The sequence below is a fragment of the Phyllostomus hastatus genome, unplaced genomic scaffold (genome assembly GCF_019186645.2).
Source record: "Phyllostomus hastatus isolate PE091 unplaced genomic scaffold, TTU_PhHast_1.1 phas_contig_58, whole genome shotgun sequence".
NCBI lineage: Eukaryota > Metazoa > Chordata > Mammalia > Chiroptera > Phyllostomidae > Phyllostomus > Phyllostomus hastatus.
The window spans coordinates 21,034,829-21,048,611 of record NW_025333916.1 but is presented as its reverse complement, the minus strand read 5'-3'; the positions used below and the strand labels follow the sequence as shown (position 1 = coordinate 21,048,611).

General features: G+C 34.3%; 1 protein-coding gene and 1 pseudogene across 1 annotated transcript in view; one reads left to right on the top strand and one right to left on the bottom strand.

The window, feature by feature from the left end:
- ANKRD31 (ankyrin repeat domain 31) overlaps positions 1-13,783 on the bottom strand; it is a 119,241-nt gene that overhangs the window by 57,284 nt on the left and 48,174 nt on the right. The window contains exons 11-12 of the mRNA XM_045848253.1: positions 8,903-9,045; positions 632-776 (exon numbers count right to left, since the gene is read on the bottom strand). Of these exons, the coding sequence (XP_045704209.1) occupies positions 632-776; positions 8,903-9,045 (288 nt within the window). The remainder of the gene's footprint in view (positions 1-631; positions 777-8,902; positions 9,046-13,783) is intronic.
- LOC123824848 lies at positions 1,706-2,083 on the top strand (annotated as a pseudogene).

Sequence of the window (13,783 nt, the reverse complement as noted above, 5' to 3'; positions counted from 1 at the left end):
AAAGGCTCATCTTGCTTCCAGACTCTTAGAAATTCTGCCTGTTAGGTTGGCTCCTGCAAAATATATTTTTTTATTAAAAAATATAATAGGTGCATTAAGGAGAACATAAAGAATATGCCATTTTTAAATTATTCTTTAAAAAATTATTCTTATATAATCTTTTTATTGACACCTGCAGATCAAGTTTTTTTGTAGTTCAATTTAAAAGTGTAATTGATGAGAGGGCAAAAGTATAGCCATTAGAAAAGATTCTTAGGGAATAGAAATAAACAACCTTGGCTATATTCACTGACAAAGATACAGCCAAATATAATTTATATCACATCGTGCTATTCAGCCAAAGGAATTATGGGGAGTGTCAGAACTTTATAGAAGTTTTCTTAACCATTTGCTGTGCACAACCCGAGGAAAAGTACATTTGCTATTACCTTTCTTTTTCTTTTAAGAGTCCTTCACTTATGTGTATTTGTAAATAAGTCAGTCTGCTTTATTAAAGGAATGGAGCAAGGACACTACTGAGTGGATTTTCTCAAAACTTACAAGGAAAACAAATTTAATTTATATAATTCTAAATTCAATTTCTGTAACTTTCTACTGACACTAACAGATATAACAAACAGTTTAATCTTACTTGAAATAAGATGTTTCTGGTGTTTAGGAACATATTTCTCAAGAAGACGCTTCATACGTGCTTCTTTGGCCTCATCCCAAGCACACTTTTCACTGTCACTTCTAAGAAGTGGATCAGCTCCATTCAAAAGAAGTAACTCTGCCACCTAGAGGAAGGTTCATATGAGGGAACCCGGATGAAAGGTACATTATTGCTAAACGTGTGCCAGCATACTACTACTCTAAACAACATCAGATTTTCTTTTAACAATACAAAGTCTGAGTTTACCTATAACATCTTGCCCAACAGAAAAATTTAATGTAACTGCTACTGAATCATAATTTGTTGATATACATATCACTTTTTTACAAAAAAAATAGAGAAAGGGAGGTAAGGAAGGAGGAAAAGAATGGAAGGAAGGGAAAAAGGAATGAGGGAAGGAAGGAAGGAAAGAAAAGGGAGGGAGGAAAGGAGGGAGGGAGGGAGGGAAACGTTTGTGTTTTAGCTGCTGGTGAAATGGGGCCAGGAGATAAACCAAGAATGAGGACAGAGTTCTGTAGTAGTAAATGTTAGTTTACCAGGCTCCAGGAGAAGTTATGTCTTCCATCTACACCTGTGTTGCTGCTGTTCCTCCTCAGAGAAAAGTAACCTCTCCTTTCTTTCCAGTACATATTTTATCATAGTGCCTAATATGCTACTCTATATTATTTTTGTACATCTCTCTGTGCATGACTGTCATCTGCGGTATGAATGGTGTGCCTCCTGCAGCAGAGAGAGTGGAGCAGGGACACCCTGACCTCAGGAACTGGCCAGGTCTCAGGGCCCCTGCTCTTCATAGTCACAGGTACCATTCATCCATAGTCACAAGTGCATTCACATTATGCAGGGGACGTGCATGATGACTGCCAATGAGAACCAGGAGATGGAACTGGAAAGCTGAGATTTTCATTTCTTTCTGTATATGAAAGAGATGAAAGTTTCTGGGTGTTAAGTCTAGTTTTATTTCAATATAGGGTGAAAATGGTGACCCCAAAGCCTTAATAGAGATTTCCTAGACAGAAACATATCCCCAGGTATCTCCAATTGCATCTATGAATGCTTTTTTTTTTTAACAGGACCATATCCTCAGCTGAAAATCAGAGCATATTAGCCAAGTTACAGGAAGCATGGAAGTTAATCTCAACACTGCTAGGACCTACTCATTGTTCAAATATGCCAAGGACAGTGAAGAGCAGTTCATGGAGAATCACTATCCCGTTAATTTTCCAGCATCTACAAGCAATATCATCTAGTTGGAACTCCTAATATAGTCCCATGAAAGTAAGAAAAAAATAAAAAAGAGAACAACTTTCAAAAGCTCAAAAATGTACGCTGGCAGATAGAACAAATCACAAAGGAGAACTTCCTTGAAGATGGAACTGGATTGATGAAGTAAAGCATTTAAGCAAAACTGGCTCTAAAGATGATAAATAGCACTTGGAATTTGAAACAAGGGAAGAACATCCTTTAAAAAGTAAATTTAGTTCAAAATCTTTTGTTACTCTTTTTTGGTATTGAGGTGGCTTCTATAAGACATGGAAGCTAAATAACATATTATTAAACTATGAATGAGTCAACAATGAGATTAAGGAAGAAATCAAAAGACACCTTGAAACAAATGAAAATGAGGACACAACAATCCAAAATCTGTGGAACTGGGAAAGCAATCCTAAGAGAGAAATTCATAGCATTACAGGCCTATCTCAAAAAAACAAGAAAAAGCTTCAATAAACAACCTAACTTTACACTTAAAGGAACTTCAACAAGAACAACAAACAAAACCCAAAGTGAATAGAAGGAAGAAAATAATAAAGATCAGAACAGAAAAAAAAGAGTCTAAAAAAAAAACAATGAAAAAGATCAATAACTCCAAAAGCTGGTTCTTTGAAAAGAGATAAACTAAACTGACAAACCTTAAACCATACTCATCAAGAAAAAAAGACCTATATAAACAAAATCATGAATGAAAGAGGAGAAATAACAACTGACACCAAAGAAATACAAAGGATTGTAGGAAAACATTATGAACAATTACATGCCAAAAAGCTGGACAACCTTGATGAAATGGAAAAATTCCTAGAAATGTACAATCTTCCAAAACTAAATCAGGAAGAATCAAGAGACTCCAAATAGACAGATTACACCTAATGAAATATAAACAGTAATCAAAAAACTCCCAACAAACAAAAGCCCTAGACCAGATGGCCTCAGAGATGAATTTTACCAAACATTCCAAGAACTAACACCTCTCCTTCTCAAACTATTTCATGAAATTCAAGAGGAGAAAAGAACCCCAAATTCTTTTTATTAGGCCAACATTATCCTAATTTCAAAACCAGATAAAGACACTACAAAGAAAGAAAATTATAGGCCAATACCCCTGATGAACTTAGATGCTAAAATCCTCAACAAAATATAAACAAACCAAATACAGCAATGCACCAAAAAGATCATACACCATGATCAAATGGGATTTATTCCAGGAATGTAAGCTTGGTACAACATTCACAAATCAATAAATGTGACTTATCACATAAACAAAATAAAGGATAAAAACCACATGATCATATCAATAGCTGCAGAAAAAGCATTTGATAAAATCCAGCACCCATTTATGATGAAAACTCTCAGCAAAGTAGGATTAGAGAGAACATACCTAAACATAATACAGGCCATATATGACAAACCCACTGCCAGCATCATATTCAATGGTTAAGAAACTACAAGCATTCCCCATAAGATCAGAAACAACAAAGGAATGTCTGCTTTCACCTCTCTTATTCAACATAGTGCTGAAAGTCCTACCCACAGCAATCAAACAAGGAGAAATAAAACGCACCCAAATAGGAAAGGAAGAAGTAAAACTGTCTTTATTTGCAGATGATACGATTTATACATTGAGAACCCCAAAGATTCCAACAATAAACTACTAGAACTGATAAATGAATTCAGCAAAGTAGCAGGATACAAAATTAATATCCAGAAATCAGTTGCATTTTTATATGCCAATAATGAACTAACAGAAACAGAATTTAAGAAAACAATCCAAGGAACATGTATAAAAGACACATGGATAAAGCCAAAGCGGGGTAGGATTGAGGGTGGGAGGTGGGGATGGGTGGGATGGGGGAAATGGAAACAACTAAACTTGAACAACAATAAGAAAAAATAAATTAAGAAACAGGGAAATCATACAGGAAATAACCATTAGACTAGATTATGTAGAAAATTTAAAATTCTGACAACTAAAAATGTTATGAACAAAATTTGAAAAGAAAAAAAAACCTCCCGCAGAACTATGCATAACAAACCTGACAGTTAATTTTATCCTTAATACAAGAGTACATATAAGTTGATAAGAAAACTCTAATAACTCAATGAAAAAATTCCCTCAAAAATAAAATAAAAATGGTTAGTAGTTAAAAAAAAAAACAACAAGAAAACAATCCCATTCACAATTGTTTCAAAAAGAATAAAATACCTAGGAATAAACATAACCAAGGATGTAAAAGACCTGTACATGGAAAATTATAAGATGCTGAAGAAAGAAATTGAAGAAGATACAAATAAATATAAGCATATATGGTGTTCATGGATAGGAAGAATTAACATCATTAGAATGTCCATATTACCCAAAGCAATCTATAGATTCAACACAATTCCTATCCAGATTCCAGTGACATATTTCACAGAACCAGAACAAATATTTCAAAAATCTACATGTAACCACAAAAGGCCCCACATAGCAACAGCAATCCTGAGAAAAAAGAATAAAGTCAGATGAATCACACTACCTAATATCAAACCATACTATAAGGCCACAGTAATCAAAACAGCATGGTATTGGCATAAAAACAGGCACATAGATCAATGGAACCAAAATAGAGAGCTGGAAAGTATAGTCAATATTAGACAGAGAAAGCAAGTACATACAATGAGCTAAAGATAGTTTATTCAATAAATAGTGTTGCCAAAATTGGACAGATAACTGCAGAAAAATGAAACTAGATCACCTTCTTACACCACCCACAAGAATAAATTCAAAATAGACCAAAGACTTAAATGTTAGATCTGAAACCATAAAAATTCTAGAGGAAAACATAGGCAGCAAAATCTTGGACATTGCTCATAGCAATATTTATCAGATATATTTCCCCAGGCAAGGGAAACAAAAGAAAAAATAAACAAATGTGATTATATCTAATTAAAAAGGTTTTGCACAGCAAAGGAAATCATCAACCAAATAAAAAGACAACCCATAGAATGGGAGAATATATTCACCCATACATCTGAAAAGAGGTTGATATCCAAAATATATAAAGTACTTACAAAATTCAACACCAAAACACAAACAAACAAACAAACAAACAACCCAATTAGAAAATGGGCAAAGGACCTGAACACACACTTCTCCAAGGAGGACATACAGAGGGCAAATAGACATATAAAAAGATGTTCAACATCAGTAATCCTCAGAGAAATGCAACTTAAAACCACAATAAGATAGCATCTCACACCTGTCAGAATGGCTATCATCAATAAATCAACAAACAATAAGTGCTGGTAAGGATGTGGAGAAAGGGGAACACTTTTGCACTGTTGGTGGGAACGCACATTGGTGCAGCCATTGTGGAAAGCATTAAGGAGATACCTCAAAAAATTAAAAATGGATCTGCCTTTTGACCCAGCAATCCCACTTCTGGAAATATACCCAAAGGCACCGTAAACATTAATTCAAAAGAACATAAGCACTCCTATGTTCACTGCAGCATTATTTACAATTTCCAGGATATGGAAGCAGCCTAAGCATCCATCAACAGATGAATGGATAAAACAACTATGGGACATTTACAAAATGGAATACTACTCAGCCATATAAAAGAAGAAAATCTTATCCTTTGCAAGAGGACCTGGAGAACATTATGCTAAGTGAAATAAGCCAATCAGAAAAAGGTAAACACCACATGATTTCACTCATATGAGCAATCTCATGGACAAAGGGAACTAACAAACAAAACAGAAACAGACTCCTAGATGGAGAGCAGATGACAGCTAGTGGGAGAGGAGGTTAGCAAGTGGAGAGATTGAGCAAAAAGGAGAAAGGATTCATGGACATGGACAACAGTGTGATGGTTGCCAGGGGGAGGGGGTATAGGGGGACTAAATGGTAACAGAAAAAAATACAATAAAGATTAAATTAAAATTAAAAAAAAGAAAATATAAGGAAAAAAACAAGCTATAGAACACCAGAAAGATAAAATAAGCCAAATTCAGAATTAGGAAATTCTGTTATAGACAGATTAAAACATACTTAAGAGATACAATAGTCACATGTAATATATGGACCTTGTAAGATCCTGATGCAAACAAAATCTTTCTATAAAAACATATTTGTTTACATAACTTGGAAAATTTAAATATAAACTGGACATTAAATAGTATTAAGAAATTTTTAATTCTTATTAAGTGAAATAATATTGTGAGTGTGAAAAAAAATGTCCTTACCCACTAGAGATGTAGACTCAAATATTTATGGGTAAACTGGTATGATATCTGGGATTTCTTAGAAATATTCCAAACAACAAAATACAATCTGTGTTCCAGCCTGTAGAGCTGGTTTGACTCTTTATAGTATAATAGAATATATCATCAAACTTTCTAAGAGAGTTCATTCCAGACACACATGGAATGAATAATCATCATGTCTCAGGAATATTTTTTCAATATATGTGGATCCCAGTAACATTGTCAACCAATCTCATACACTTATATACCTTAGGGCACTTCATGAAATAAAAGCTTTGTTAAAATCATGACAGCTTACATTGATTTGCCATACCATTTTCTTTTCCTACTAACAAAGTAAGCCTAATAATAGAGGAGTCAAGGATATACGTTGTTGTTAATGATGCCTACAGATTTTCAAAGATCACTACATTCTTGTCTAAATTTCTCCTACCATCTGTTAAATAACTTGTTCCAAATTTTTCTAAGGAACCACACTGAGATGATTATCTGTATATTTCAAATTCTACCTTTTCCACATTTTAAAAAATGTATTTTTGTTTTATTGATATAGAATTCACATGCCACACAATGCATTTAAAGAATGCAATTCAATGTTTTTAGTATGTTAAGAGGATTGTATATACATAACCACAACCTTATTTTGGAACAATGTCATTCCCCTTAAAAGAACCCTTTAACCATGATCTGTCACTTTTCTTTCCCCACCCTCTACCTCCCACTCTTAATCTTCATCTCCAAAGGTTTGGTCTATTATGGATGTTTTAAATAAATGAAATCATACAATATGTGTTTTTAATGGCTTTTTCACTTTTAAAAAACATGATTATTATCTTTTAGTATCTCCTATCTTTTACTATCTTTCCAGTATACAGTCAATGCCTGTAGGACAAAATGTTCAAGTTCCTTTAACTCTGAAGTTTAAGAAGTTCACACTCTATGGGTTCTGAGTCCAGAATCAGGCTCCCAGGGGTTCCATATCTGACATCTTTAGTTCTGTGACATCTAAGATATAGGAGCAATCCAACACCCAGGGCCTAGGCTATTTTTCTGATCACCTTTGCCTGACCTGCAAGATTCCTTGAGGGAAGCCTAGATCCTCATCTGATGCTCCCACCATTCCTACTCTATCCTCCAAAACCATGTCCTGTCCCACTTTGATTCTCAAGGCTTTGGCTCTTAGATCAGTATAGAACTAACCTGGAGTTTTATAAATTGCTTTTGGACTGGGTAAAGTAACTTGTTGGCTCACCCTAGGTAAATTAAAGGGGAGGGTAGGAAGAAGACAGACTATGACTTTACCCTATTCCACTTGGTTTTAACTTTTAATTCTCATAACAGTTCTCCAGACTTCTACTCCTTGTCATTCTCTTTTCTGTGGCCGTCAGTCAGGATATGCCATAGTGCCAGGAGCCCATGAGTCATAGGAACACAGAAGATGGCAAAAAGGGAGGGTGGTAAGTAGTGAGTCCTGTGTCTTTGGTCCCTTCTACTTCACTGAGGCAACAAGAAAAGGTTACATATCTTTAGAGGCTAGAGGAAGACAGCCAGTTCTAGCTATGAGGTGGAAATTAATGGGAGGCATATTACCAGCTGAGGCAAAGGAAGAACTGAGAAAGAAAAAAAACAGTAAAGAGATCACATAGACCAAAGGGAGAAAAGGTTCTTGTCTAGGAAGGGTCAGTCCTGACAAGAGGAGAGGGGAGAAGTACTCTAAGTTTTCACTGTGGGAGCCCAGGTGTAAAGGGATAAATAAAGGACAGAGAGAGCACATACCATTACCTGTCTAAACCTGCATTCTCCTGGACATTAAATTAGGTCCCAAGCAGAATTCCCTCTTTCCAACCCTCTACATAATGTGCAGTAATCACTTACTAGCAGGTGATACATTATCAAAAAAGCAAAACCACCTATTCCACACTAAGAAGGAATATGCCCTATCTTTCTATGTCCATACCTCCCAGTAGCCTTCCACAATTCTACCTGTGTCAGGCATTTGTTCTGAAAATATACAGAACAGATCTTCCTGAGCCCAGGTGATTAGCCCTCTTTCCTATCCTAGGAGTTTTGAACCCTGAGGGAACTCAATACTGAAATAAAGAAGATATTTTCAGCAAGTATCTTGGTCCTGTAATGTAGTGCCTGAACCAAAAAACGTCTAGGAAGCTCACAGCATATATGTCTTCTGAGATAAACTCTGTGTGCTAGAATTCTTAATCTCGATTAGAATTATTATAACTGCAATTACTACTTACCAACTTATATGGAATTACAGTATTTTGATATTTAACCATGGTACATCTGTGTTGGTGTGTACTGGTTGACCATTAAGCCTGGAAGGCTATCTGATACTATGAAAATGACACTAGACTCCATAAAACTGTATGTCTTATACAAGGATTGAACATCATTGTGTAACACTTTACTGAAGGAGATATTCCCTTAAAGTCTATAAAGCACCATACAAAAAGGGTTTTTAAAAAGTACAAGTTTTAAAAAATACCATGTATAAACAAAAAATGTTCTATAGTTATTAAGACTTACATGTAAAATGTCACCAGCCATATTAGACACAATCACACAGTAAAATTTTAGTATAAATTCTGAATACTCATTAGCAGAATGAACTGACACTGAATTCCTGTCTATTTTCCTATTGCTTGGTCCCAGAGATTTTAATACTTGCAGAATATGGTATTTAATCTGTAAACAAAAGCATCACAGTACCTTATAATGTCCATTCATCACAGCATCATGTAGGGGAGTGATCTGGTACATTCCTTTGATATTTACATCTGCTCCGCCTTTTATTAGTTCACTCGCTGTCTCATAAAATCCTCTTACACTTGCTTCATGAAGTGCTGTCCAACCTATTACACAAAAAGGAAATGATATTTGTTTACATCTGGCATCTTAATAATGTTTTGTGCTTAGCCTTAAAATAAAAACTCAAATTCTAAGCTATTTCTTTAAAAAAATATTATGATTATATAAGACAATATAATCTCACCATGAAAACAACCTGTATTATTTGATGAATTCAATAAACCTGACAGACAAACCAAATATCTACCTCCAACTCCATTGTAGAAAAATATGAAAAGTAAAATATTTAAAACCATTCCTGCCTTCTTCAAATAAAAAAGCTGTAAGGGGAGGAGGTCATTACAGCTCATAAAGAATGCTTGTTGCAGGCTACTCTTCTGCAGAAAAGAGGGGGAAAAGAGCTTTATTTCTAACTCAAGGTACTTTCATTAAAGTAACCCAGCTGACAGGACTACATAGAATCAGTTCTTTCTCCTTACTTGCAAAAAGCTATTTACAGTTCAACAAACCATCCACAAACTACTCCAAGAAAACAAGTCATCCAAATAAATATTCTGTTAGGTAGAGACAATGCTATAAGTTATACATATTTTTAAAATTCCAATAAATCATATGATTGATGTAAGAAAACCTAAAAGCAGCCATGTTAAAAGTATATTTCACTCTTTTCAGAAACTTCTCCATAAATGAGGGTTTCTCAATTTCTGCATTAACATTTTGGGCTGAACAATTTTTATTGTTCTGAGCATTCTATCAAATGCCAGTAGCAATCAATCCCTCTTCCCAGTTGTAAGCTAAAAATGTTTCCAGGAACCTGCCAAATATCCCCTTAGAGGCAAAATCACCCCAGTCAAGAACAGTAGCCATAGAATGTTATAGGAGGAGTTTCTCTTTTAGTATTAAATAGAAAGCCTAGAGGAAAAAATGAAGAGCACCAAAAATGGTAAATATGTAGTTAATAGAGGTTCTTCCTATAAATTTCCTTAAAATGCACATGGCTATTTAAAGTAATTGATAAATAATATTGGCCCATAATTATAACATTATATTTGGGGGTTTACAAAGGTACATAAATATATGTGACATCTATTACACAAATGATAAGGGAAATATGTTCAATATTCATACATTTCATGTGAAGAATTACAATATTAACTTTAAAAAGACTGTAAAACATTAAAGATGTATATTGTAATTCCTATACTATCCACTACAAAATAACATAGACAAGGAAACAAACAAACAAAAAAAAACAGATGAAGCTCACAAGAAACAATTAGTAAAATGGTAATCCTAAATTTGACTATTTATATTATGTGAAACTTGAATAGTCTCCCTACTTAAAAGGCAGAGATTGCCCAGGCTGGTGTGGCTCATTTGGCTGGGTGTCATCCTGTAAACCAAGACATCATGGGTTTGATTCCTAGTCAGGGCACATGCCTGGGTTGTAGGTTTGGTCCCTGGTCAGGGTGCATACAAGAGGCAACCAATCGATGTTTCTCTCTCACATCGATGTTTCTCTCCCTCTCTCTCTCCTTCCCCTCCCCTCTCTTGAAAATCAATAACCATGTCCTTGGGTGAGGAAAAAAATGAAAAATAAAAATAAAATTATGAAAGGCAGAGACTATCAGAATGGATAAAATAGCAAGACATGAGAAATATATTTAAAATATAAAGACATAAGTTCAAAATAAATGATTAAAAAGACATAGTAAATAGACAAGAAACATAAGACTGTAATGTATATATTAACATATAAAGTAAACTTTAAGACAAAGTGTATGCATTACCAGATATAAAGAGAGATATTGCATAAAAATTAAATGGTCATTTTATCAGAAGATATGACAATTATAACTATGTATGTATCTAATAACAGAGATTCAAAATATTAGAAGCAAAATTTGACAGAATTAAAGGAATAAATAGACAAGTCCACAATCACAGTTATGAACATTTTAATACCCCTCTCAGGAAATGTTAGGTCAACTAGACATCAGTACAGATAGGATGTTCTGAAAATTACCAGCCACCTTCATCTTACTGACATTTACAGAACATCACATACAAGTGAAGAACAAACATTCAAGTGCACAGGGCCATTCCCCAAGAAAAACCATATACTAGATGATACACCAATTCTCAATAAGTGTAAAAGGATCAAATTCATAGAAAGTGTATCCTTCAACCATAATGGGATTAAATTAGAAATCAGTAACAGAAAGGCAACTGGGCAGTCTTCAAATATTTAAAAATTAAATAACTTCCAATATAATTAATCCTGGGGTCAAAGAAATAATAATACAAGAAATGAAAAATATTTCAAACTGAGTGATAATGAAAATTCAATATACCAAAATCTGTGGGATGCAGCAAAAACAGTGTTTAGAGGAAAATTTAAAGCTTTAAATGCTTACAGTAGGAAAAAAGGTACAAAAATTTGTGACCTCATTTTCAACCTTAAGAAACTAGAAAAAGAACAAAGAAAACCAAAAATAAGTCAGAAAAAAAGTAGAAATGAAATACAAAACAGATAATAGAGAAAAAACTGATAATCCTCTAGCTTAGGAAGGATGGAACAAAAAGAGAAAAAGGGAGGAAGGGAGAGAAGAAAGGGAGCAGGGTAGGGAGGAAGATAATGAAAGATAAATGAAAGCATAAGAAATAAAAGATAAAGTATTCCTAAAGTTTTTCAGATACTAAAAGGATTACAGGAGACTATTATAAATAACTTCATAAATAAATTCTATAACTTAGATGAAGACAAATTCCTTTAAAAATACAATTTACCTAAACTGAAACAGAAAACTGAATAGCCCATACCTATTAAAGAATTTTAATTTATTATCAGAATCTTCTCACAAAGGAAACTACAAGCTCAGATAGTTTTACTCTTAAATTCTGTCAAACATTTAAGGAAGAAAAATACCTCAATCTTACACAAACTAGAAGGGAGAATACTACTTAACTCATTTTATGAGGTCTACAAAACCTTAATACCAAAACCAAAGACATTACAAGAAAATTATAGACCAATATTACTTATCAACATTGATACAAAATATCTTTAACATAGCATTATTAGCAAATTGAATCCAGCAATATAAAAAAATAGTATGTCACGACCAAGCATCTATTCCTCATAAAAACCCCCAGCAAACTGGAAATGGATTCCTCAATATAAGGAGCAGTTACAAAAGCCTATAGCTAACATCATGCTTATTACTAAATATTAAAGAGGCAAAACTAATGTAGAGTGAATAATATCAGAATAGTAGTGGCTTCCAGAGAATACCTGAAGTGGGTATTGGGGAATACCTGAGGAAAGGTATGACAGATTTTTGTATAATTTTGGTAATATTCTATCTCTTAATCAAGGTTTGGATTACACAGATGAGTATGTATGTCAAAATTCATCAAATGCCACATCTAAGAATTGGCATTTTAGTGTATGAAACTTTTACCTCAAAGAAAAAAACTACTAAACTCTATTTAGTGGTGAAATACACTTAACTTTCTTTGAAATATATCAACATACAGATGGATTGATGGATGAATAGAGATTTATAGATGGATAGGTATAAAACAATAAGAAATATATAATGGTCTTTACCTCATGGTTTCTGACATAGAGCTCCTAAAAGCCCTGTAAACAGGGATACTAGGAGAACATTTTGTTCTATATTTAGCTTCTGACCCCAGTTCTTGATACAGAACCCCCAAGATCTTTGTAATTTCCTGAGTAGCAGGAGCATCTGACACAGAGCTCCTAAACCTCTTGGAATTTCCCGGGTGGCAGAAGTGTCTTTGGTTCTAATGAGGCAACTTTTGACAGATGGGAGCTGGTCACCAGAAGACCAAACCATGATTAGAAACTTGGAACTTTCAGCTCCCCCTCTCACCCTAATTCTTTGGAGAGAAGAGAGCGGCTGGAAATGAATTTCATAATTGATCTTGCCTACATGATGGAGCCTCCATAAAATTCCCAAAAGTATGGGATTTGGAGAGCTTTTCCAGGCTGGTGGACACATTTATTTGCTGGGAGGTAGCATACCCCCTATTCCATGGGCACAGAAGTTGAAAAGAAGTTGTAGGTAACCTGGGGTCTTACTATTTGGCATTTAAATGGGAGGCAGTTTTGTGGAATGGAGCCCTTAATCTGTGCTAATGTGGGTTAGTGTCAGAATTGAACTGAACTGCAGATACTCAGTTGGTGTCAGAGAACTGCTTAACGGGTTGAACACCTGGTGTCGGAAGTACTGTGAGTGTGAGTAGAAGAAAAACACATGAGTGTTTCTCCTTTACAGTAAGTATGTGATGAAAACAAATACGTAGAATCTAGGTATTAGGTATATGGATGTTTACTGTATAATTCTTTGAACTTTTCTATATGTTTGAAATTTTCACAATTTCATAAAAATATTTAAATAAACAACTTACACATGAACCTTTGGAATACCTACATTTAAGAACTGCGTGTTTTTTTTAATAATATAAAACTATCTCCCTCAAAGTATTGTTTCTGATACAAAATGTGAACTCATGGGTATTTGAGTAGTGAGACCTGCAGACGACTGGAAATTTGCTTATTGATGTGTCCACTGATTAACTTGATTATCTGCCATAGGTCAAGACTTGTTGGATGAAAAATGAAGAATCAGAAATCCAAAAGTTATTAATTTTGGAATGCAGATGATGATCTTCCTTTTAGAAATCTCCTTTCTTCATTTAGGTTTCCTTAAACTACAATAAAAACTGATTTCCTAAAGGGGACAAAATGGC